Source organism: Trachinotus anak, unplaced genomic scaffold (genome assembly GCF_046630095.1).
Source record: "Trachinotus anak isolate AG129_WGS33_773 ecotype Australia unplaced genomic scaffold, CSIRO_AGI_Tana_v1 ptg000001l, whole genome shotgun sequence".
Lineage (NCBI taxonomy): Eukaryota > Metazoa > Chordata > Actinopteri > Carangiformes > Carangidae > Trachinotus > Trachinotus anak.
Window position 1 is genome coordinate 7459670 of NW_027273852.1, and position 27218 is coordinate 7486887.

At 39.9% G+C, this 27218-nt stretch overlaps 2 protein-coding genes across 4 annotated transcripts in view; one reads left to right on the top strand and one right to left on the bottom strand.

Moving 5' to 3' along the window:
• Window positions 1-2684: 2684 nt before the first annotated feature.
• On the bottom strand, window positions 2685-3907 carry rprma (reprimo, TP53 dependent G2 arrest mediator candidate a). Its single transcript, XM_071487075.1, has one exon. It carries the CDS (start codon window positions 3551-3553, stop codon window positions 3245-3247), a length of 309 nt encoding a protein of 102 aa, XP_071343176.1. The 5' UTR covers window positions 3554-3907; the 3' UTR covers window positions 2685-3244.
• Window positions 3908-5519: 1612 nt separating this feature from the next.
• Window positions 5520-27218, top strand: part of galnt13 (polypeptide N-acetylgalactosaminyltransferase 13) — a 39313-nt gene continuing 17614 nt past the window's right edge. For 2 of the 3 annotated variants that reach the window (XM_071470023.1, XM_071469860.1), the window contains exons 1-7: window positions 5520-5995; window positions 9348-9620; window positions 18118-18286; window positions 20502-20668; window positions 21116-21323; window positions 24215-24385; window positions 25099-25216. In XM_071470023.1, the coding sequence (XP_071326124.1) occupies window positions 9479-9620; window positions 18118-18286; window positions 20502-20668; window positions 21116-21323; window positions 24215-24385; window positions 25099-25216 (975 nt within the window). In that variant the 5' untranslated portion in view covers window positions 5520-5995; window positions 9348-9478. The remainder of the gene's footprint in view (window positions 5996-9347; window positions 9621-18117; window positions 18287-20501; window positions 20669-21115; window positions 21324-24214; window positions 24386-25098; window positions 25217-27218) is intronic. The other variant, XM_071469943.1, reaches the window with a different exon arrangement.

Consider the following 27218-nt stretch of genomic DNA (forward strand, 5'->3'; position numbering starts at 1 on the left):
TCACATACAGTAGAAATCCGCTAAAGTAAGCAGATGCCATTTTTACCTGTGCTATAGCTACTGGTGATATAAGTTTCTCTAACCACCCTGCAGGTACACGATAAAAATGTGAAGCCGTCTTTTTTTAGTTTGTTGTTGTTTTTCTTGTTTGACAGTTTCTGCCTTTGGCAAGAAATGTGAGAATGTACTGTACAACCAGACCAAAGTTATGAATAAAGTATGTTTTTTTTTTGTTTTGTTTTTTTTAATGCCCAGGTTTGGTGCTTTTGGTTTTTGCTGTGTAAAACTCCCATTCCTAACTATCTGGAGAGGAGTTGCCCATAAGCCCCGCAGAGGACTATCAGTTTGTTGACAGCATTGGGGCTGGGGGTATAGATGACTGTTGCTTTTGCTATCTCCTAAATCTCTCCAAGCGTTGTTTGTGTGACAGGTGTGTGAAATCTTTGAGGTGGCAGTGTCAATCAAGAAACTATCTTCTCAAAACAGTCCACAGCAAAGTCCTTAAGAAAAGCTTTTAGGATGCAGCTCTTTTTTTTTTTTTTTTTTTTTTTTTACTTTGATCTTCACCTTAACCAAAATCTCTACAAAATCGATAAGAATCCAGTCTGAATATGCGTGTAGATGAAGAAGAAGACACTGTGGGATGAGCTAATAATGGTTCAGCGGCAGACAGAAGATTGTTCTCTGCTGGATATTAAACTGCCACAACACTTTCCTGGGAGCTATTCCCAGCACTCCCTAACAAAAGCAATCACACAAAGCACAGAGAAACATATAGAAAGTAATCCTGCCTGGTGCAATGTCTTAAAATTGTTGGATTGTTGTTGAAAATTGAAAATTGTTTTTCTACACTCACTGCAACGTAACACATCGCTAACATTTTAAGCCATTAGGTTTTTGTTTTCTTATTTAGAAAGCTGGGTATGTTTGTCTACTTTATATAAGGTTTGGATTTAGTTTGCATTTGTCTCCACTCTGAATCCAATCCATGTCTCCATAATGACAAATCTTAATTTTACATAATTGGTTACAGTGTTAATATGTTACTCTAATACGCAGAGTCCTGCCTGAGGTGAAAATGAGGAAAACAGTAATGAACATGATTCATCAGACATAAACTAACTGTATCTGCTAGATCGTGTGGAGGCGAGACCTTGATATAGGAGTGCAAATTTATTCAGTGTGATTTTTTTCTTTCATTTGTAAAGAATTGATTTGACTTGCCATTTTTAATCTGCTCTTATAGCACTTGTCTAATGAAAAGTTTCTATGCATCACTGTAAGACTTTTCTCGGTGAGGTTTTGAATGAGACACAGAAATGGGTTGAAAAGAATTTCAGACATGCAATAAACACTGTGATATGTTTGTAAAGGGTGGCACTGTGACACTGAGTTTCGGTGGAGACCGTGAGATTTTTATTCAAGTGTGTCAGTTTTTGAAGCTGCCATTTCTGGTTGTGTAAACTGCACTGTATTGTAATCTGTAGTCTTCCTAATATTTTCCCCTATGAACAAAAAGGGGAACCATCTTAATGCGATCCAGCAGCTACAGCCTCCAGAAAGTGAACAGTGTAGTACGCTTCACACATTTATTCCTTTGTCTCTTTCCTGGATTGTATTGTGTGGTGGTTGCTATAATTGTGTCCTCTCCATGGACAGATGAACCATGGACTGATCTGACTTGGCCAGCCCTAAAAAATATTTTTTAGTTTATCCACTTATTTGCCTGTGATGGTTGAATTTACAATTGCCTTTTGCACACTGTATACCACAGTGAATCATTATGTCGACATTCACAAGGCATCTTAACACATCAGATGATGGATCTCTTCAAACCCATCACGAGGACGGCAAGTCTGTAGCCTAAGACATTGGCCAGTGTGTCTGTAGCCATGCGTCACCAGACAGAATAAGGCCATGTCAAGCAAACTGAGGTGAAGGACATTTTGGAGAAAAGTAAGTTGATTCGAACTGTTCAGCTGTGTATGTGGAGCACAGGTGGGCAATCAGACAGCAGCATATTGCCCGGTGGCTTTATCCTCCCCGGGTTGACAAGGCAAGTCATTTCTGAAGCTGTGGGCTTCACCCTGGGGAGCTGACATCCAGGCTGGCCAGGAGCAGAGCACAACAGATGCTTTGACGGAAGCAGGAAAGATGTAAACTGATGCACGGATCAAGACCTGACCCAGGCAGGAAATACTTTCTGAACATGACAGAAGATGTCACTTTTTCATGTTTATGTAGTATTTATGGAGAACCTTTTTTTTAAAATTAGCTTAAAGATAGAAACATATTTACTTAATGGAGTTGAATTCAAATTTAAATGAATACTATTAGTGGAAAGAGCAAAATGAGAGGGAATGAGAGGAAATTCTCATTGTGTGGAGCCACCTCTCCTCGACTGAACACTCACTGCTCCTCATCTCTATGCCAGAGAAAATACGGGTCTCCATGTCTGTTTAAATAAATGCTCATAATATGCCAATTTTCTATCTGAATCAATAGGATGAATTTTGTTTTATTAAACTGATTTTTTTTTTTTTTTATAATTACCACAATATTAAACTATGGAAATGAGTGGTTTAAATAGCTCTTTGGAAGGGTGTAACTTGAGTTTCTGGATGACTGGCAGAGGGGGTTGTGTGGGCAATATCCATGGCAGAAAAATAGAAAAGAAAAACTTTTAATTACATAACGAATTTATTCCAATTAACAAGATACATGGCATATTGGGCTTTTCCCCACGCAGACACTCACACAGTTATCACCAGGAAATCCAGAGAATTACACTGATTAATATGTTGCATATTGTATGCAAAAACACATACAACATACAGAACATCCTAAACATTATTTCTCCATTGCATTAGCAATATGAGAGGGTAAAATTAAGCAGCGAATACGAGGGCTTTGCCATTAACATGACAAAGGATGCTGCTTGACAAATGGTGCTCCATCTACTGAAATTACAACAGTGCTTGACTGAATACTTTATAAACGAAGAGGCTTAAAACGCACTATACCTCTTGGAGATGAATGAGTCTTTGTTAAGAAATAAGGTGAACACCTGTGAGCGTCAGTCACCAGCGGGGTTCAGTTACCTCTTACATGGTGACTGTTCCTCTGAGGTTTATCTAGATACCAGTATGAAAAAGAGGGGGCTGGTTTAGGCAGTTGGTCATCGCATTGTCTCCCATCCGGCTCCATCAGATTAGAGGTGCCGTAACGTAAAGGTCCTCATCAGTCAGTAGGCTCCAACAATTACTGCCTCCGTTTCTTTTGACGGTCTCCGGTCCGTTACCAAAAAGTTTATCATCCCTTCTGACTTTATGAGAAGGTTGCAACCCAAGAAAAATATGCCAAACACCACAGTGAGGGACAGGACGCACATGACGGCTATCTGGACCACCCTCATGATGAAGAGGCTCCTCTCATCCGGAGCGGCGGCCACAAAGCCATTATCAGTCACCACGGATGAAAAGTTGCAGCAAAAGAACTCCTCTGTCTTGTTTAACAGTCCGCCCTCCGTTTGGTTGAACCCGGTGTTATTCATCTCCACTTTTTTTTTTTTTTTTTTTTTCTTTTTTAAATCAAACTTTCAGTGCGAGAGATGTGAAAAGGCGGAGAGGGGAAGACGCGCCTGGCACAATCCCAGAGAAATAGTCATCAAGTGGAAAGTAAGAAGGATGATGAGGCGGTGAGTTGGAGAACTTCCGTCAGATCAAGCAGCGCTCTTCTGGAGTTTAACCTGCTGCTTTGGCATCGCATTACTGGGGATTTCTTGTGCTCTGTAGCCGGTTGCAAAGCGGAATGAATCCACCAACCCGCGGTTAAATAGCCAGACCGTACCTGCCTGCGTTAAACCGTTCAGGCGACAGGACAACACGACAAGAGCGCCACCATACGACCAGACCGCATGCGCGTCATAAATGTGCACCTTTAGTACATTATGTACTGTGTGTACTATGTGTGTTTGTGTGTATGTATCCGGCTGAAACACTCTATCTATCTATCTATCTATCTATCTATCTATCTATCTATCTATCTATCTATCTATCTATCTAAACAGTGGGATTTTGAATCATGAAATCAAATTAATGTCTACCCTTTATCATAGTTAGTCATAACCGTGCCATAAAATATATTGTACATCAAAACAATGCAAGCCCATCGCTCATGTTTTTCAAACTTCCCCCACACATGTTCCTGGCAGCTGTGTAAAGCCACGACATGAAAAAGTTTTCCTCTCTCTCTCTGAAACTGCAGGGGAGCCGGGACATGCACTGACATCTAGCGGAATCTGGTGCGGACACAGTGTTTATAATGTGCAGAGCAGACGGGATAAGCAGTCATGAATGGAGGTCAAAATTCATCTCCCGGTGCACAGACTGCAGTGTTCATCAGCTGTTGCATCGTAGCTGAGTTCAGTGAAATAGCAATAAAAGCTAGAAAGAAGGCAGTTTGCATTCTGTGACTGCGTGTGAGTGAAAGACCGCTCAGCCTTATCGTGATTTGCTGAATGTTAATTAAACGCTGGGCTCAGATTTAATCTACTACATTGCCCAGAGGGCAATGCAACACTGAAGGTCTCTGATCAGTAGCAGCAGATGGCAGCATTGTTCAACATGATTCACTGAAGGCCCGTGACGTTGGCTGCACAACACTGTCGATCTGCATATTCAAGTTGATTGGCCTGTAGAAACACACGTACACTAAGGTGTATGGTATTTAGCCTGTTGATTTATTTAACCACTGCCTGGGTGTAAATATAGAGTTTAACCAAAAGCTGCAGATCCATCAGTTTACTGTATCAGTGTAATAATAAAATGCTGTACTATGATTTTCACTAGTCCACACAAAGAGAGAGATGGCAGAGGGGCTCATAATATGATGTTACTGTATTATAGTTGGCTTAAACTGAACGAAAGGCAAAATATACATTCAAAATATTAAGAGCTATTCAATTTAATGGATGAATCCCATCAATAATCTGAACAATCAAGAAATACAACAATTGAAAGCAAAAGTTTTATGCATTTATGAAGACTAGGCAGTGAAATAAAATGTGTAAATTCAACTGAAGAGGGGAGTTCTGAGATGCTGGATAACTACATCTGTCATTTTCATTCAAATAAATCAACTGAATAACAAAAAGGACAAAAAAAAAAAAAAAAAAATCATTTATAACACAGTTACTGAGGGAAGGTTTGGTTCCCCAGAAAAAAAAATGATTTAAGCCTCTTTCGTGGAGTTTGTATGAATTTCCGTATTACATCTGACTAATTGGAAATAATAACAATACACACACACACACACACACACACACACACACATAATGTACATTGTTTTTCGTGTATTACTCTGAAAATAACACAGCTGAACGCTGCACAGTGTTTCACCTGTGGCGCTGGCGGCCGCGCCACGGTTACGCGCCTACATTTACCAGACGCCGGTGACGCTCCGCTTCAAAAGCGTTTCATGACGGACGTCGCCGCCAGCCAATCAGAGAGGGGGGACGAGACATTTCCAGGTCGGTCTCAGCTGAGGTTACATTGTGCTGAATATTATCTCGCCTGTCCTCTCACCGTTATAATATTCAGTCGGGGGACAGGTGCGCGCCGAGAAGTGGGCTACGTTGACCGCGTCGGCGTCTAAACGAAGGGGGACGATTCATGGAGACTGTTCGTGTCCGCCGGTTCACTGCGGCTCTGTTGGGGACGAATCACATCACTGAGTCCAAACAGGTACCACGACAGGCGTTACTGGACGGACGGTATCACAGTGGACTGTGGACTGCTCCGCACTGAGATGGACTGTGACTTGTGAGTGTGACGTTTTTGAGACGCTGGGCATTTGCAGGAGCAATTGATCCCGTTTAATACAGCCGCTGATTGTACTGCACCGTAGCCTATATTGGGTCATGTTGTCTGCGTTCAACACGTTGCCTGAGAGAGAGGCTGGATCAGGTCACTGGTTCACTCCATCCATAATTTAGGTAAGCAAAGAGTATCCTCGCTTTCTGACGCGCACCACACCTTCCGTAAGGAGAATCATGTCACGGTCTTTTTTTTGCTGTGCACATCACAACACGTAATGGTGATCACAGTGAAGCTGAGATGGGTGCTTTTATTGTGACACTACGTTTAATCAAGGTTACCATGTGTTGTATTTTGTATAGAATCTGTTGAGGATAAGTGTTCATTGGTCATCTGCCACTGTCACACTGTCTTTCCGTCTTATTCCAGTCAAATCACATAAAAAATCTATGAATCTGTATATAATGTATATGCACATGAATGAAAGATACATAGAGCCTGTGTGTGTGTGTGTGTGTGTGTGTGTGTGTGTGTGTGTGTGTGTGCATATATCAATTATTTATTACAGTGAGAATTATGAATGTTTTGTATTTTCTGATGGTTAAGTGTTTCACAAGCCTTAACAGAGCACACCTACATATTTTGTGTTGTTTTGGTTATAAAAAAAAAGCTTCAGTCATTGGCCTAATTGGCTTATTAGGATAAGCTCTATAATCACCTGCTGTTCCTGGTAGGGCTGGGTATAGATTTTTATAGGCATTTTTCAATACTTCTTTCAATGTTGGCACTGCTACCAAACACAATACTTTTTTCAGTATGAGAAATATACTTTTTTTCCCCATCAAATATGTTTTTTGTTTCTATAGTTGTGTGTCTATGGTTGTGTAATACATGTTCAACTCAATCACTTAATGCTAATTTTCAAGTCTAGTCAGTTATCAACACCCGGTGCCACAGACACAATTTGTTCGGTGCTCAGAAAGTATTGATGTTCGATACACAGCTCTACTTGCTGCTTGTCACAGTGGAGATGCAGGTGGTGTGGTTGGACTGGTCTGAGTGTGTATGATCTTTCTTTGCCCAGCCTGGACGTACCCATGTGCAGGTAACTTTAACCGCAGTCAGTCTGTGGGTTTGCCTTGGCTACTTCAGATAAAGTTAATGAGTGTGGTGGAGGAGAAGCAGCACACAAACCTCGTCTGATCACTTCTCTTTCAGATATGTCTTCATATGTTTTCTTCTCATGTTATGTTTTGAGTGTCGTGGGTTGATCTGAGTCACGTCCCATTATATTACTGCGAAAGACAATTGGTTACCGGTCTGCAAATTGCATACAGTAGAAGCACTCCCGTAATACGGCCGAGGAATACGTTGTTCAGCTCATAGCCCTGCATCAGACAATTCACAACAAAGAGTGTTGTTAACAACACGATTAACTGTCACTTCAAGACGCGGTTAATAATGCCTTATGGTTTACACTTATCTTTAAAGGGCTGATAGAAAAACTGTGGCTTGTGAAGGCTGGAGAGACCTGTTTACAGAGCGGTACACAGCAGATAGGAAATATTCATCTGTGCAGATGGTTGGACTAATTGACTCAGACTTCTTGGGGCCGAGACTCCAGCAAGCTGCCATTAGCACCGTTGGTGGCACCAAACCCAAACATGTCTCAGCCACTGACACACAGAAAGCAGATGGTTAGAGATGCAAAAAGACATCATAAAACAGACTCATCATTGATCTGTCTACGATGTGAGCAGAGGTGATATGCTGCACACAGACTTGGATTTCAGTCTGTTTTACTGAGACTATTTTGTTGATGGCACTCATTATCTGGGGGCCTAGGCCCCGTCCACGGACTTGGCTCTGAAGTCTGTGAATGGTGTGTGAATTCACTGAAATCATCCACTGCACTGTGATCCGAGTCTGAAGCTGTGGATGCAGCTGGACAGGGGCTGCCTTGCTTGTGAATGAGATAAGAGTTAGCCCAGGGCAGCGGTGTCAGATCCTGTGATGGACATTTAGACAGCGAGTGGGGAGGACGACGTGTGTGTGTGTGTGTGTGTGTGTGTGTGTGTGTGTGTGTGTGTGTGTGTGTGTGAGTGAGTGAGTGTGTTTGTGGAGTGCAAAATCATTACCATGCTGCATGTGAGAGATAAGGAAATCTATCAGATACCCCACAGGAAATGCTGTAGGCTTTCTCTACTAGTTGTGAAAGGGTAAGGGTAGTTATTATTCATACATGCATTTGCAGTTATTTTTTATATGTAACCTACTTAGCATGTGCTGGGGCTCCACTGGCTTTCACTCAAGTCATGTGCCACAACATCTTAGCTGATCAAGCTGTGAACCTTTAATCTCTCCTTTACTGAAACTACTACAAACACTGAGGTGTTTGTTGTAGCCTATATTTTTGTTATGGGTGTCTAAAAGGCTACTGGCTATTTGTGTATTTGGTTCTCTCTCTGGAATCATCCCCATTCATTCTCATTTTACTTTCAGTCGACAAAAACCTATAATTTCAGTCAAGTAGAAATCCTGTTTGACAGAAAGTGATGATGTGTTTTTTTTTTTAATCAGAAATACTGTGAGCCATACATCCCATGCCAATGAGATATCTAACCTCCACAAATTGCCTCTGGTATGAAAGCTTCCCAGATGGTTTTAGCAGAGCTGCTGATGAAGTGGGAGAAGTCTGTAGAGGGGAAATGAGCAGTCACTCATCCTTTCAAATGGAAAATGGTCTGGGGTCAGTCCAATGTGGGAAGCTGGGTGTGACCTCCAGTGCACCATCATAAAGTTGTGTGTGTGTTCACCAAAAAACACTGACAAGTTTATTTTTAACTGTCCCACTTAGAACATATTGTCACGACTAAAGATACACAAATCCATCTTTATCTCTTCCTGTTTTGATTCTGATACCTCAACTCGGTATCTGCTGATATTGATTTCTTATCTGATGGCAGTGCTCAAATCTGAGAGCTGTTTACTGTTCTGTGTTGGGACTCACGGAGATCATTTTTATGTGAGTTAACTCGATGCCAGGGATTGCTGTGACTTAATGACTGTAATTGATAGTGGACGCTGGAAAAAATGTTTTGATGGCACTGAAGCCAAACTGTTTTTAATGTGGATCTGTCACATCTGGCCCATATCACATCTGCTCAGTATGGTCAGTAGCAGCCAGGATAACGATACAATCAGTGCATCCCCGGTCACAACTCTGAAAAAAACAATTTAATATATATTTATATTGTTAATATATATTGTTGCACCAATAAAAAGTGAAATAGATAGATGGAAATATGCCACGTGATCTCTGATTGTGTAGAACCAGGAAGTGACGTGTGAAGGTGATTACCAAGGCAAATATTGATCTACTTTAAATGTAGTCCCTCACAGATCACATTTCTTTATGAGTTGATAGTTCTTCATCATAGCTTCATGATGAAGGCTAAAATATTTATCATGCTTTCTGTAGTCATTAGATTTATGTTAATTACATTTTCTGACTTTCTTTCTCCCCTGTAGGATGACGCCTCCTAGTCAAACCTGCTCGCTTTCTCACCTCGTCTCCAGAATTCGAACACCTTGTCTGCTGACTCCCGAGCGCTGACTGTGACCCTCCCCGTTTGGCTGCTGGGCTGTTACCCAGGGAGGTGATGCGACGGTTCGTGTACTGCAAGGTGGTGTTGACCACCTCTCTGGTGTGGGTGCTGGTGGATGTGTTCTTGCTGCTCTACTTCAGCGAGTGTAACAAATGTGATGATAGGAAAGACCGCTCGCTGCTCCCTGCCCTCCGAGGTGAGTCCGGATCTGTGCCGCAACACCTTTCATTCACAGAATAGACGTGATGAAAGGTCTCCGGAGTTCATTATGAGATACACTAAATCTCAGACTGGACTGCTTCATCCCCTCTACCTTTCCCATCCCCACTCTCTTTAGGCTTTAATGATAACTGTGGCATTTTTCAGTTGATTTTCTCTCGAAAATGAAGATTCTGTAACAAATTGGTTTACAGTCAGTGTACTTTAAGATTTTCTCAGGGGGAGTTTAAATATCCAAAATAAATATTTGGATTTCAAGGGCATTAGAAGTCATTCAAAGGGAATGATTTGGTTGATGATGATTTGATTTGGTTTTCTATTTGTGATATTTAAAGGGAGTTAATCTGTATTTACTTTTTTAGTTAAATTTCTCAAGTAAAATCAAATTATAATATCTTCATTAAACATATCTGTGTGTGTGTGCTACAGAGAGAGATATTTGTACCAGCACCATTGTATAGTTTTTCGTTTTTTTTGCAATGATTCACTCTCTGTTTCTGTACATGCTGCACAGAAAACTACTTCTTGTACACCCTCCACCATTCTTGAATGCCTGCTTTAATACTGTTTTTCTTTTTTAGTATGACACGTCTATTTATGTTTTGCCAGGGTAACAACATCACTGTTCGTTATGCATCTGTGGGTGCAGATTGATTTGAAGCACACATTGAAAAAGTAATTTTGACAAAAGCAAATACACACTCTACAAATAGATTTTAATATTGTCCTGGAATGCACTGAAACCAAGAGCACACAGAGGCCTGCACTCTTAAAAAAAAAAGTGCGCCAGGCATGTTTTAGCTTTCATGACATAATGACAACCTAATCAAAGTAAAAATATTTTTAAAAAAGTATTTTTTAATGTCTACTTGCCAAGCAATCAGTGTGGAGTGTGCTTTGCAGTGGGTGAAGTGAGACTTTTGTGTTGAGACAAGCTGTTCTACAAGGGTCATGGTGTTGTTAATTGGAAATAAAAATAAATCACACACTATCTACACTTTTAGATCTACTGTACATGAAACTGACCTCTTGACTTGTTTTTTCACATCCTTGAATGTACAAAAGAAAAGGTTTCTGATAGATTATCAAATCAGGAACAGGCAGTAGGTTATCTCTTTTGGCAGCTATCTACATGTACCAACCTATTTTGAAGATTATGAGCCATGTTAAGAAAAGAGCTTTGATAATCTTCCCACACTGTAGGATTACTGAATTTGATAACCCCGCTTTATAAGTGAGGCAGCCGTTAATGGACAATCACCCTTTCACCCTTTTTTTTTTGTTTTGTGTCTCTGCATTTTTGCTCTTCTAGGCTCTACCCTTTGTTAAGGTTCAGTCAGACATGCTGTCGACTTAAAAAGTTCTATCTTTGCACCTCAGTGTTTAACATGATCATCATCTGTCACAAATCCTATTAACATGATAAAGATGACTAACGTAAAAAATGCTAATTTGTAGTTATTCGTTTAAAAAATGCAAAACACAGTTATGATCCTCAGAATGGTGTGGTGTTGTGAACCCCTGTCTCTAATTTGGTTGCATTAAGATTGATTAATTTAAGTAAGTTTAAACCTGTGTGTGTGTGTGTGTGTGTGTGTGTGTGTGTGTGTGTGTGTGTGTGTGTGTGTGTTTGCTTCTGAAATCAACCTGAACCATAATACTGCTTTAGCAGAGTTCATTTCCTCACATGCCCTCAAGTAAGCAGGATTCTAAGAGGCTTGCTAAGCTGCTTTTAAGGTTAGAATGAGGCAGAGCTGCCAGCCACTGAGACTGATTACCATGCAAAAGTGTAACGTTACACTGCTTACAAAGTAGATGATTTGCTTAATATGTGATCTGAGTGTTGAGAATTTTTTTTATTCCCTGGTTTTGCCACGACACTGCAGGTGTTTTAAATTTTTCCTTGGTCAGGTGTAAACTTATTCATTGAGCCCACAACTGAAGAACCTGAATCTGGCACAGATTCACACTTTTTGATTGGAATTGATGTCCTCATCTTGATTATTACAGAAGCATTTTTGTAAGGTCACATCATATTATTATTTAGTTATTGCTTGTGTACTCAAAAAGTTAATACAATGATACAAAAAAAATAATAAAAAAAATAAAATGCTACAAAAGCTGAAACATTTCACTACTTACTACTTACATATTGACGTGAACATTGATTTGCAGTCGTGTTTCTGACCACCTCATGACCATAGGTCCAACACTCCCTTTCATTTTAGCTTTGAATTTAACTTACTTGCTTTAGCAGATTTTGTCGGCCCCTTGCAGGCAGCAGAGATGGGCTGTAAACACAACATCGTCATATTATTGACTTATAAAGTTGCTATGGCAAACTTGTTAGCACACAGTTGCCTATTTATACGTCCAACAGACACATTAGAATTCAACTGGAGTCATGTTTCTGTTCACTTGATAAATGTAATTCTCATATTCACTCAGCATTCAGCTCTGTTGGTGTCACTCCTGAGAGAAATATCTGGCTCTTTAGCTACAAAATGCTCCTCAGTGTTCTCCAGCTCGTTCCTAACTTTATCAATCTTGCGTTTGGCGTTGGGCAGTGAGTGCACAGTGGGTTTGTAGAGCTTTTTATCTCTATCTGTGACACATAAAACTGACCGTCGGTTGTGGGCATAAACCCAAAATACTGAGCTGAAAGACGCTAAAACGCTCCATAGATCCTGTTTGCTGTTTGGTGCTGTGTTTATAAGTGTCAAAGCCTAACTCAAAGAGTTATTATAGGGCTGTTAAACTATAACAATCACCTTTCTTTATTTATATTTTTTCTTCTTACTGTGTTTATTGTTATCAACCAAAACAGCAAAGCAAATTACTTGTGTGTGAAAACCTACTTAGCAATAAACCCGATTCTGACTCTGAGCTAAAAAGTTCAATAATGCTAAAATTGGTTGATAACAGCATTACACAGGGAATTTGATTAAATGTTGATGCGTTTTTAAATTAATTCAAAGTCACTTAGGTTTGAGCTGAATTGCCCAAGGTTGCAGTATGATTTGATGGTTTGCAGTCAGTTTCTCCTCCACTTCATCTGTGTTGGAGAAGAGGTCAGTGATCCCATGTTGGTCATTACCAGGTCGATAATGACCCTTTAAAGAATGTTTATCATAAATTCCTGATAAGAGCAGGTACTTCACTCCCATTAGAGGTTTTCACTTCGACCAGAGCCAACTTTATGGCCCGTACCTGCTGTCCATTATGTTTATTTTGGATTTTACATTTGAAAGGATGTTACATAGGCTACATGTAGGCACAGATTCTGGGCTACAGTGTAAACATGTTCATTCCTCAGTTCGTTTTTGCACCAGAGTCTGATTAATTTAATTTCTTAAAAGAACGTGTACAAATGTCAGGAGATTTGTTTTACAGCCGTACTACAGCAGTTTAGTATTGTACTTTAAACTATAGCTGATGGATTTGAGAGACAGGTTAAAAAAAAAGAAAAACAAAGTGCAAGGTATGTCCTTACTTATAATCCTCAGTATAGGTCAAGTCCCCAAAACACTGCATTTCCCATAACGCAGCAGAGTCTTTTCATTCTTTCTGTTCATTCTGTTCAGTCTTCTCTCAGTCTCAACCTGAGGTAACCCTGATGACATCATCTGGGTTATTTTCTCAGACTTGAGCAAGCAAGCTCACTTTAGAGCCACTTTATTTGTAATATGACAATTTCCACAGGCTGGGTAGGACTCATCCAGGACTGGATGTTGTGTCAAATAATTTTAATATGAGCAAATCTTAGAAAAGATCACCTGCTAAACCTGGTGATTAATCCTCCTTGGAGTCTGGTTAATCCTTCTTGGAGTCGGTAGGTATTGATTTCCCTCCATGACTGACTATTGTAGGAATTTGTAAAAACTCACCTTTCTTTTAGACATATTCTTGTTGCTGATTTTTTTTTTTTTTTTGGACCAATTTAAATATGGCTTTTTAAATTTGGCTTAACTAACCATCTATTACACTGGACTCAGATTTGTGAAAATTAATCATCAGCTGCAGCTACTGTTAATCATATTTAACTGTGAGCCGTTCTGTCATTTGTAAGGAGAAGAGAGCTGTTGAACAACTTTCAATTGTGAAACTCATCTTAAAGACAACCACTGGAATTTGTCTGTAGATAAACAAAGTAAATCCACCACATTAAAAGCCATGTGTGATCATTTGTTTAAGTGGACGTTTGGTGAAAGGTCGGTATATTCACTGGTAAATGTTTCAGTATGTTTAGATTGGTCTCTGTATTTTAATATAAAATGTTACAAAACCATTCATATATCAGTTGATTGAAATGATCAGTCGATGGGTTTATGAAGGAGAAATACATTGGAATATTTCCTTATTTTCCAAATTATAAATGCAATTAAAATCTTGTGTTGATGGAAGAACTTTCAGGAGACCCAGATATCTGAAGCAGAAGCATTTATTGAGCAATACAAGTTAACACTGTGTTGTCAACCAATTCTAAAGGTCATCTGCCTTGCAGGGCGTATTTAAACCCATACAGAATTACTACATGACAGAATATGGTCTTCATGTGGTCCCATGAAGGATATTCTTCATGGGACCACAGCACCTATCCATGCATGTGAAGACTGTAGCGGACACCAAATCCTAAATGTTAAATCACACTAACCTGATTCATGTTGTATATTTCATGGAATACCTATGTCCTCCTCAAGGAAAGATTGTACCACGTGACCCTGAAGGGCACCAGTATTATAACTGCTCCCATGACCGGAGGCTCGGTCCATCATATCTTTATGACCTTGGTTGTTATGACAACTGCCATTGGAAACTGAGCCAGCTTTATTCTGTCAGTGTCTTCACAGCTATCCTTGAGACAGACAATAAAGTTTTGCTTTTAGGCAATACTTTTTATTACTTCTAAGTGACCTGTGGAAACACGGCTTAATACTTCCTCAAATCAGAATCAGAATCAGAATCAGAATCAGAATCGGTTTTATTGCCAAGTATGTTTTCACATACAAGGAATTTGTGCTGTTGATTGGTGCAATTGGTGCAAAACCTTGAGAAGTAAAAATTCCTTCACAATAAATGAATAGTGTGTGTTCACAGCCTGTGAAGTGAGTGAGAATCAAATAGTTGGATGTTTGTAGCCACGAGATGAAGAAGTCAAAGCACAATTTGCATGCAGATTAGTGTCTGAGTCCACCTTGACGAAGGGAATCTTGAATATAACATATACCATATGTAGAAAATGAGAGTTGTCTGAATTATGATCTTATAGATTACATAATGGACAAAGAGACATAAAATCTGAGTGATCGTGTCCCAGAAGACTTACCTTTGAGTGTGAGGGGAACCTTTTCACTGTAATTGCTTGGAAAAAGCTTCAGGCAGGGACACTGAATTGGATTGATTGACCTGAGGACAGACAGAGCCACTGTTTTCTTCCCAGATGATCGCAGTCATCTTTTATAATGAATTGTTGATGTCAGGAGGAGATTGTGGCGGGCTTGAAAACACCACAGAGAGTTTGTTTTTTTATAGCTTCTCTGACCTATCAGCTTTATTTGAATGTTTATTGCCTTTATATTCAATCTGACTGTTTGAATCCTTTCATAGTTGGACAATTTTGAAAGTGCTGAAGGCGAATAACTATAACTTACCGCCATAATGAAGGAGCAGTTGCTAATTTGCTTCGTACTAATGTGCTAATCACATGTAAAAATATTGCAAACACGATGTTGTAAGAAAAAAAGAAAAATAACTGGCTCCCTAATGCAATAAATAATTTGCTATACAAATAAATAAATTGTTAAAGATTAGTTAAACATAAATACACCCTGAAACCTCTGTGGCTTTGAGGCTACAGTTAGGCATGGTGTGCTAAATGCTAGCGTCAGCATGCTCACAGTGACAATGCTACCATGTTCATATCTAGTGGTCATAATGTTTATATTCACCATCTTATAGTAGTTTCAGAGTGTTATGCAGATATTTAGTCATAAACCAAGGTGCTGGATAAAATAAATGCAATTTTGGACCTAATGATGGCGGTAGGAGGAAAAAGTCAATTCACGTAGTTCAAGTAATGACAAAGTGATTACAATTTGATTGCAGTTCATGTTGTGAGGGCCATGACTGTTAGTCACAAATTATCACAAATCATCTAAGAGTTGTTTTTCAAGTCTTTCACTCAAATCTACAAATATCAATCTAATGATGACGCTGGAGGAAAAGTCAGAATCACCAACATTAGGATTCATCGTCTGAAAACAAAATTCAGTGGCAATCCATGTAAAAGTTGTTGAGGTGTTTCAGTCTAGACCAAAGTAATAGACCGACCACCACTGAGACCCCTAGAACTAACCTGTTAGCCTGGCTAAAAGGTTAAAAAGGTTAAAATAAGGTTTTTGAGGTAAAGAAAGAAAGACCACTAGCTGAAAAAAATTCAACTCTTTGCAGTTTTCAAGTCATGTTGATTTTTAAAAAAATAATGTTTATACTATGTTTAATGTGAATCATATTATACCAACATAGTATTCAGTTACATTCGGCTGTTGCATGTATCACATGGGGTGTATCCAAATATTTATTTGTCAGACATTTTAGAAGCTTCAAGTTGTAACAAAGTGACCACAGTGAGTTTGCTTTGTTATTTCAAGGCCTGAGGACGACTACTACAACATAGACAAAGTATTCTGCTCCTTGTGATTGCTCTCATCCAACAGCATGGTTCCACAGCTTATTTAGTAGTAATGCTTTTTTTTATAGTCAGATTAAAATATGTAAAATCTTCAATCTTTAAGTGACCTGTAGGATTAGATTGTTATCTTGTGGCGTTGCAAATGAATTTAAAAGGACTCAGACTTGTACGAGATGTTTGCTGAAAATTCATGACCCGAGTTTCTCTATACACGTGGAGTGGTTGGTTGGACAGGCTGAGCATGTGTTTGACAGATACTTTATTCAATCATCCACCTCAGCTCGTCCATCAGATTTTAGGCTGGCGTCCAAATGGAGAGTGTCAGTAAGAACCATAAAGAAAAGAGCAGGAGGTTCACAGTCCAGCCGACACCAGCCCGTCTGCAAGAGGGGTCATGGGGAATCCTCTTAACTTGGGTCTGTGCAGCCGATGTGAACTGTGAGCCCCCTGTTCATGAAAATCACTGCCTCTACTCTGAGAGATTATTAGAGAGAGAGAGAGGGAGAGGGAGAGAGAGAGAGAGAGAGAGAGAGAGAGCACAGTCATAAATCCATGGGAGGTTATTTACCTTTGCTGAAAGGATCTGGCTCTGTGCAGCAGCAGCAACAACAGCAGCAACAGCAATGCTGATGTTTTGCAGGCGTTTGACTGTAGGAACATGTAGCAAAACAGACTGTAGCATCCGCAGCAAGGATTTTGCCTTTATATGCCTTTTTCATCTATTAATACAGTCTCCTAAATCTCTGAATTCAAAAGCTCCTAATAGATTAAATTAAAATTAAATATAGCTGCCACACTGTACAGCGCTTAATACCCAGTCAGCTCAAGAGAGAGAGCTCAAGCAGAGCCTCTGCGCTCTCTGTATTAAATATCTTGTGCTGTTTTTTTACATTCTCTAATGTGTGAGGTAGCATTTCTTTTCCCTGACTGTAATAGTGCAAGTAAGAACACATTTTCAACATATGCAATGTCATAAAGTGCTATTAAGGGGACAATACCATACTCTTTATATGTGTATAGAAGCCTTCAGTACATGAAATGCTGTTAAAACCTATAATACCAGTTTGGTACATGCACACTGATCTGGAAAATTATGTTTTGTGCTGTGCCTTTTTACAATTAGAGAAAATTAAACTTTGCAGAAATAGAACTAGCATGCTTTGCTGCACTCTGCTCAGCTTGAAGAGACAGATAATAAACCCTGCATGTGTGATATCCACTACAGGATTTGTGCATCTTACCAGAGCCCAAATTAGTACAGAAGGGAGCACTCACTGTTTCCTTTGTCATGTTCTGTTCTACTCAAAACAGCAAATTATATATTGATATAAATTATCAAAGAAGTAAACATATAAGATATATGTCATGCATATCACTCTTCTGCACTGAAGCTTCATTTATAGTCAGTTCAGCACCATTTTTATAATATATTGATTTAACTTGTGCACTTTTCCTTCTCTGAGTTCTTGAAAAACCACCACAGCTTCTTTTTTTTTCTCCATTGGTAAGAACAGGGCGAACAGCCAACAGACTGAGGTCAGGGAGGTCAGCCAGTCCTCATTACTCTCAGTTCCATTTAGAGACGAGATGTAATTTGTAATTTAGTTGGCTTTTATGACCCAGCAGTTCTTTTCACATTGTTTTTCCATCTAGCGATAGTCTGTAAGTGATTTCCTTTACAATGTAGTTTGATGTTCAATGAGAAATTAAAAAAAAGAAAAATCTTATGGTGGGTTTTCTATCTTATCAGATAACCTTGCGTTTTGCCTCTGTTCTGTTGCAGCGGTGATATCTCGGAGCCATGAGGGTCCAGGGGAAATGGGCAAGGCAGTGAACATCCCCAAGGACGACCAGGAGAAGATGAAGGAGCTCTTTAAAATTAACCAGTTCAATCTGATGGCTAGTGACATGATTGCACTTAACAGGAGTCTGCCGGACGTGAGGTTGGATGGGTGCGTAAGCTTGGGTGTCTTCCAGATGCATGCTGTGATTCACACTCCTGACCCTTTAACACCTACGCACACATACTGCACATCTGCTTTCAAACAGACCAACCTGCCCCTCTGCTGCTTGTAAACTTTCATACCTTTGACACCCATCACACATGGTTTCTTTGGGGTTTTCAGTCCTTAATGTGTGCAGACTTGAAGGTCGGGTTCGCTAGAAACTGCTCCAGTACTCAGACAAATGTTCTTGATGACTGAGCAAGGCAGCGGTGCTTCTTCATCTTATCAAAGGAGTCTCAAAAGGGTGACAGTGATAGTGATACAAGATGCCACATTCGCAGATGAAATGTGCCAAACTATCACAGCAAAGTCATTCTGATGAAAATGTAAACTGAGTCCATTAGAAGTCATTGGAGTTAATAACAGCTCTAATTATGGACACTGTTTCAACATGGAATCCATCAGATCCCTCAGGTTTGTACATTAGACTTGACATTTGAATGGAAGTAGGGTTTTGTTTACTGTCATTCAAGATCCACTTGAGCACTTAATGAAAATGCAAGGAGCTATTTGTGTGAAACATGAGCACATTCATCTTGTGCTGCTGGTATGCACAGGCATCCGCCTCTCGTGGGGACATTATCCAAGTGATTCGCGTTTAAATATTCCGGCTTCTCCACAGCACTTTCATTAAGTGGATACCAAAGGCTCTGCCAGTCACATGAAAAATAGGCCACATGAATGTTTTTTTTCACACCTACATTTGACGCCTATACCAAGAAAATGCCAACTCAAGAAGTTCTGCAGTGTGGAGACGCAAATATAAAGATCATTTTTGCCTGCATAGTGCAAAAGGAGACCTGTATTAACGAGAAAAAGTGAACATTCAGCTGATTGCAACTCCTTCAGTTTGGTCCATTATAGCTCCATCCTCTTCTCAATATAAATATTACAGCAGCTTTATTACAGAAGACAGCTTAGCCTTGCAAAACTTCACCAACCGTGTGGTTAAAATTATCCAGTGCAATGCAGAATTGCCTTTCGTTGCCTATGAAGAGCGATAACATTTCGTCTTGAAGGCAGCCTCCTGGCCTAGTTGTGCATGTCAGTGCTGTCATTTTGAATAGACAGGACCGAACTAGCAATGCTGTCTGCTGCGATGGCTGCTTTCGCCCTCCCTCACCTCCCACCACTGGCTGCTCTGGCTGTCCACCTCCTCCTCCTCCTCCTCCTCCTCCTCCTCCTCCTCCTCCTCCTCCTCCTCTGTAACACAGCTCATTCTTTATTCAACATCACCCACTACAACGCCGTCCCAAGTTTGCCACATTGTCACTCTTTGGCTTTCACAGACATGCCATCAAGCCAAGGGCATGCTGACATAGCTGTCACTGCTGGTTTTGCTTTTTCCACTTTCTTTGTAGATATTTGTCAGTAAATCTCCTATGACAATGTTTTTGCAGTGACGGCAGCATTGGATAGCAGCATGATACACTCACATTCTGTCCTCAGACGCTTTTCATACCAGATAATGAGCTGCAGGCATAGACAACCACTGTGCCTGCAGCTATAGTTTTACACCAGCAAATTGTTATGTTGAAGTATTAGAATACTAAGTATTTGATACTAATAATTATTTTACAGTTCAACATTTTGTCAATAAAATATCAAAAAAAATGACAAATGGTTGTTTTTGAAAACATCAATATTCAATTTACAATTATATTAGACTGGGAAAATTGGGATTCTGCTGGATTAAATGATGAAATTATGACCAGATATTCATTGATTATTTTCTTTTAGAGTTAATTGTTATTTGTAAAAACCTGTTAGCTGTGTAGACTAAAAAGTGGGTCCCAAGCTAGGGATTGAGACCCTGACAAGAGGCCCTGAGATGAATTGAAGGGGTGAGCAAATGATTACAGACAAGTAAATATAATTAATAACACATAATAAAAAAAGTATTTTATCTTTTTTTTCTTTTCTGTGAAACAGAACTGCTCAGATTTTCAGGTCACAAACAGACACAGTTTTATATAGAGGGGTATAAAACTGCTAGTGTGGCTTTCTTCACGCCTGTAGATCAGTGATATTCTATAATCACACCTCATGTAACTTTACCTTGTTCACTTCTGCTTTACTAAGTTAATAGAAGCTAACGGGGATCGAAATAAAGAATAAAGAATACCAAATTCTTTTTATTCCCCCCATGTCATCCCATCAGCTGCAAGACTAAGGTGTACCCAGACGACCTGCCCAACACCAGCATCGTCATTGTGTTTCACAACGAGGCATGGAGCACCCTGCTGCGAACTGTTCACAGTGTCATCAACCGCTCTCCCAGACACCTGCTTGTGGAGATCGTGCTAGTCGATGATGCCAGCGAGCGAGGTTGGTAGTACACACTGTGGCTAACAAGCAGTTCACAAAATGCACAATGTCTGATGTCCCATAGACTCACAGGTTGAACTCCGTCGTCAAGGATACAGGATGTATATTTTCAAGTCAAGGCAGGCGATCGTGTAAACACAGTGACCAGTGAGGGAGAGAAATCTCAGTGGATCACCAGGCATGGTAGCAATATAAGAAACAATTAACGTGGAGCTTTTTACCTCAGTGACAATAAATGCACCAACTGAATTGAGATGTATGGCTGCAACTAACAATAGTTTTTGTTACTGTGGTTTTAATCTGTAGATCATCTGAAATACTGATAATAATAGTAGTAATAATAGAAAAAAATTCTAATCAGAATTCCCCAGAGCCCAAGCTGGCCAGTTGCTTCAGCTCTCACTCTGCAGGTAAACCTTTGCTGGGATGTCTACTGCTCTGTTTCAGACTTCCTTAAGAAGAAGCTGGAGAACTATGTGCGGACTCTGGAGGTACCAGTAAGGATCCTGAGGATGGAGCAGCGCTCGGGTCTAATCAGAGCCAGGTTGAGGGGGGCAGCTGCCACCAGAGGTCAGGTCATCACCTTCTTGGACGCTCACTGTGAGTGTACGGTCGGCTGGCTGGAGCCACTGCTGGCCCGCATCAAAGAGGACAGGTAGGAGCCAAAATGGACCAAAATGAACGTATCAAAGTTAATGTTGATATTTAAGGTGCTAATATAACTTAATGAACATTTTCCACATTTGAGGAGCAGTGCATTTTGTACTTCAGAGCGTCTCTATGTCAATCAGCTTAATCTTTTTTGCCTACTCAGGTTTGAAACTTGCTTGATTAACACTGGTAGTATCACATTTCACTTAAGTTGCATCATTGGCTGCTTGAACTAAAGCTCTATCTGAATATTGATGGGACAGCAAACTACTGGTTATGAATACACTGTTTGAGCCTGACACTGCTGATAAGAGACAATAATCATTTTGCCTTGTCTGCTGCTGCTGCTGCCAGACAGGAAAAGCTAGTTCCAGTTACTGTAGATGTCTCTGTGTTAACTCTGCTACAAATGATGCTAGAAGAGTCAAGAATAAAGTGGACAAGGACATTTTCTTTTCTTGCCTCCACATATACACATTTAGGGATGAATATGATATGTCTGAATAGGAGAGCTTTCTGATTTCTAATGTTTTCTTCAGCTTGGAGTGTTTATTAAACCAGATGTGTTCATTTAAAGTGACAAAGTGTTTGGTATTTGGTTGCTGTTATTCATCAGAACAGTAAGCTGTTATCACTGTGTTTGTGTGTGTCTGTGTGTGTGTGCGTGTATGTGTGAGTGACATGAAGGGATGGATGGATTTATAATGATTCTCTTGTGATCCATCTCTTATCTGAGGTCAGACACATTTATTTTCCCTCAGGAAGAAATCAGTATCGTATGACTCAGAATATTATATTAAGGAGCCATTACACTTTTACTGAATGCTGCTGCACATGTATTGATGTCTATAATTCTGGGCACAGACTGATGAGATGGTGCAGAAAGTACACCACATGTTCCCTACAAATTCACATGATTGATAGTACAGGTAGCTTTGTTAAATCAAATGAAGGGCTGAGAGATATGGTCGAAATCAGATTTGTGATATTAACATTTAATCCAATACTGATATATACTATATTACAATTTGATATCTCTTACATATATATATATATATATATATATATATATATATATATATATATGTGTGTGTGTTAATAAGGTGTTCAGTGTTCAATGCGATAAACTTTGTTCTGCGGAAGAGAAAAAGTCTTTACTTCTTCACAGCTCTTCATGATGTTAGTTTTAATTACAACATGCTTGTAATCACTGATTTGGACAACAGCATTTCATACAATAATAAGATGGTATCATATTACAATCAATAATCATTAAACAATAGTATTGAATATGTAATATGAAGGCAAGAAAAAGTTTTTATTACAGTAGTTAGAGCCAGTCATGGATTTTGACACCTTGCAATGATCATATACACGGATCAGCCATAACATTATGACCACCCGCCTAATATTGAGTAGGTCACCCATTTGCCACCAAAACAGCCCTGAACCATCGAGGCACGGACTCCACTAGACCTCTGAAGGTCTGCTGTGGTATCTGGCACCAAGCCATCAGTAGCAGATCCTTGAAGTCCTGTAAGTTGCGAGGTGAGGCCTCCATGGATTGGACATGTTTTTCCAGCACATCCCACAGATGCTTGATTGGACTGAGATCTAGAGGATTTGGAGGCCAAGTCAACACGTCGAACTCGTTGTTGTTCCTCAAACCGTTGTTGAACCATTTTTGCAGTGTGGCAGGGGCATTATCCTGCTGAAAGAGGCCACTACCATCAGGGAATACCGTTTCCATGAAGGGGTGTACTTGGTCCTGACTGGTCTGCGGCTACACAGCCCCATACGCAACAAACTCCCATTTTTAGTTTGTCCTGACCACTGCAGACTGGGAACGTCCCACAAGAGCTGCAGTTTTGGAGGTGCTCTGACCCAGTCACCTAGTCATCACAATTTGGCCCTCGTCCAAATCGCTCAAATCCTTACGCTTGCTCATTTTTTCTACTTCGAACACATCAACTACAAGGAGAAAATGTTCACTCGCTGCCTGATATATCCCACCCACTGCCAGGTGCCATTGTAACAAGATAATCAGTGTTATTCACTTCACCTGTCAGTGGCCATGATGTTATGGCTGATCAGTGTAGTTTATGAAGGACACTTTCTTCAGTTTGTCTTTAACCTGAGGAATCTGGAAATTAAATATCCTGGCTGGTTCTTTTAGATGAAGATACTCTTTTGCCCATGACCATCCTATGACAAAGTGCATGTATTTTTCAGCAAACAGTACGTATATGATTTTACCTTGGTTCATGACAGCCACTGCACTGTACATTTATTATGACTAATATCATTACTACTAATATTTCTTTATTTAATCATTTTGATAATTGCTGAATTCTTTGCGTCATTTAATCGACCAAAATTGCCAAATATGTGCTGTTTTCTGGTTGTTACATGTGATGATTTACTGTTGCATTGCAAATTGAACATCTTTAAACAGTTGGTTGGAGAAAACAGCAACACTAGACATCTGAAGAGGCTGTTTGCATTATTTTAATAGACTAAATGATGACTGATCCATTGAACATTGAAGTGAACATTCAGCTGATTGCAGCTGTTATGATTAATAAAAAAATCTACATAATAATCAATAATGAAAACAGTAGTTAGTCGCAGCTTTAGTGTGCTTTCACTGAGCAGTTCAGTTCTTCCCCTACTTGAGAAAGAAACAGTTAAAGACCAGAACCTGATTTGTTCACATTCAGAGTTGATAGGGCCGATTATCTGGGTTTGGATGTTAAAAACACACAGAAGATAATAATATGCCACGCCCCCTTTCCACGTGATGTTTTACATTTGTTAAATCATTACTTGTTTTAGTGCAAAGTTCACATTTTATCTGAACATCGAATCTTACACTTCACTACTTGTGTCCTTCAGGACAGCAGTGGTGTGCCCTATCATCGATGTCATCAGTGACGAGACGTTTGAGTACATGGCAGGCTCCGATATGACCTATGGAGGATTCAACTGGAAGCTGAATTTCCGCTGGTACCCAGTTCCCCAGCGGGAGATGGATCGACGCAAAGGGGACAGAACACTTCCTGTCAGGTACACACAGACAGTGTTTCTTCCTCCTCTGAGAGGAATGTGTGACTGACTTCCCACTTAATGTTTTTGATGAAGAACAAACAGAAAAGATGCCACATTCCACAAGAAAAGAAAGGACGCTTTTGCGAGTTCAAACAGATGTTAGTTCTCAGTTTTTCATCCCAGCTGAGAGTGGATTTATCTGTCATGGCAGCAGGCTACAGAGGAAACATGGTTATTTAAATTTCTTCACAGGAAGTCTGTTATGAAAATTGCCATTTTTATCTGCAGATAGAAATAGATCTTTTTCCTTTGTGTATACCACTGATGCAAACAACTGCATAAATAGCATATGCATAGCTGTGATTGTGCTGTATTGCAGTGTGAGTGTGTATTAGTTCATTTGTTTCAAAAATAGGCAAATAGAAACTCTGCTCACAGTTGCATTTTTTGGGAATTCACAAAACTGGATACAATTTGTCTTCTGCATGCTAATCCCAGCCACAAACTTTATCCTTAATTTAGGGCAGACTTCAACATAGAATTAATTAAAAGATGAAAGTAATTACCCCTCTAAGGCTTTGTATCAAATTGTCAAACAAAATGGTCTTTTATTATATTCTGAATGTTCCTCAGAGTTACACAAAGATACTAATAAATACAGCAGGAGGAGACATAATATTACAAAAGAATTTTAATGGTTTTTGTCTTAATTTGTCATGTGTCTCTTTCAGGACTCCCACCATGGCAGGGGGATTGTTCTCTATAGACAAAACATACTTTGAAGAAATAGGAAGCTATGATCCAGGCATGGATATCTGGGGTGGAGAGAACCTGGAAATGTCTTTCAGAGTAAGTGCCTGACAAAGAGGAGGGTGATTTACTGTGGGCACACACCAATTCACTGAAACATATCTGTGTCCCTTTCTCTTTTTCTCTGAGCTATTTGTGCATCTGCACAACAAAGGTCTATTCATACCGTGCACAGACTCTAACTGTACTTGACTGCTCACAGACTGACTATACACATATACACCTGTATATCCATGCAATTATTCAATCAGCCAATCATGTGGCAGCAGTGCAATGCATAAAATCATGCAGATGCAGGTCAGGAGTTTCATGTTCACATCAAACATCAGAATGGGGGAAAAATCTGATCTTAGTGACTTTGACCACAGCATAATTGTCGGTGCCAGACAGGCTGGTGTGAGTATCTCTGAAACTGCTGATTTTCACACACAAGTCTCTAGAGATTTTACTCAGAATGCTGCCAAAAACAAAAAAGATCGGCAAAAGTGAGCAGCATTTCTGTGGATGGAAACACTTTGTTGAAGAGAAAGGTCAGAGGAGAATGGCCACACTGGTTGGAGCTGGCGCAAAGGCTATGGTAACTGAGATAACCGCTTTTTACAACTGTGGTGAGCGGAAAAGCATCTCACAGTGCACATCAGGTCAAACTGTGGGGTGGATGGGCAACAACAGCAGAAGACCACATCAGGTTCCACTCCTGTCAGCCAAGAACAGAGATCTGAGGCTGCAGTGGGCACAGGCTCGTTAGAACCGGGCAGTTGAAGACTGGAAAAACGTATCCTGATCTGATGAATCTGGATTTCTGCTGAGACACACAGTTAGTAGGATAGTAGGGGAAGGTTTTCTTGGCACACTTTGGGCCCCTCAATACCAATCAATAATTGTTTCCTATCCTTTCCTATTGTTGCTGATCATGTGCTTCCTTTTATGGCTACGTGAGTGATTGATGCAGCATCACCTGTGGCTGAAAGAAAATGACTGATATATAAAAAACACAAGAGGAATCTACAGTGCAGGCAGCTCTGTGAGGCTGTACTTAGGCACAGCGGTGGTTAAAGCTAAATGTTAATGTCACCATGCTAACATTTGCTAATTAACAACAAAGCACAGCTGAGGCTGATGGGAGAGCAATTAGTTTTAGGGGTATATGGTTAAAAAGTGCCAGACAAATCAAAATGTGTCCTGATGATGGTGCTAAAATTAAAGTTAAGGGGTCACCAGAGTCACTACAATTCATCCTCTGGGGACCATGAAGGTAGGCATGTGTTTTAAATATGCTCAAAGACGACATGCAGAAGAAGCAAGATGAAATGTCCTTAATAAAGTCTACTCTGACTGTAAGATGCAGGTTAAAAGAGAAATAACAGATGATGAATGAATTGAGCAGACACCAGATGGAGCATGAACGCTGATGCTTCCTTTCTAAATCTGATCCACAGTCTACATGTATTTAACTACACTTATTTTTCTCAAATTTCAACTATATTTTGAAGCCTTGTGAAAGTATTTGAGTGTTTTTCTGTTGTGTTGCATTACAACCTGGAATTAAAATGGATTTTCAAAATAATCCAGCGGCTTCAGGATTGAAGGAAAGATGGATAGCAGGGTCAGCTCTTGAGGAAAACCTTCTTCAGTCTGCCAGAGATTTGAGACTGGGACGGAGGTTCACCTTCTAGCAGGACAATGACCCTAAACATGCAGCAAAAGCTACACTGACATGGTTTAAAGAGAAACATTTGAATGTATTGCAGTGGCCTGGTCATGGCCCAAACCTCAATCCAACTGAGACTGTGGAATGACTTGAAGATTGCAATGCATCCCACTGCACTTGAAGGACCTGGAGCAGTTTTGCCTTGAGGAATGGGCAAAAATCCCAGTGGCTAGATATGCTAAGCTAATAGAGACATACCCTAAGAGACTTGCTGCTGTAATTGCAATAAATGGAGGCCATTCAAAGTATTGACTTTATGCACATGTAGGATATCTGGTTTCTGTCTCAATTATTGTTTGTTACAATAAAAAAAATATTTTGCACCTTAAG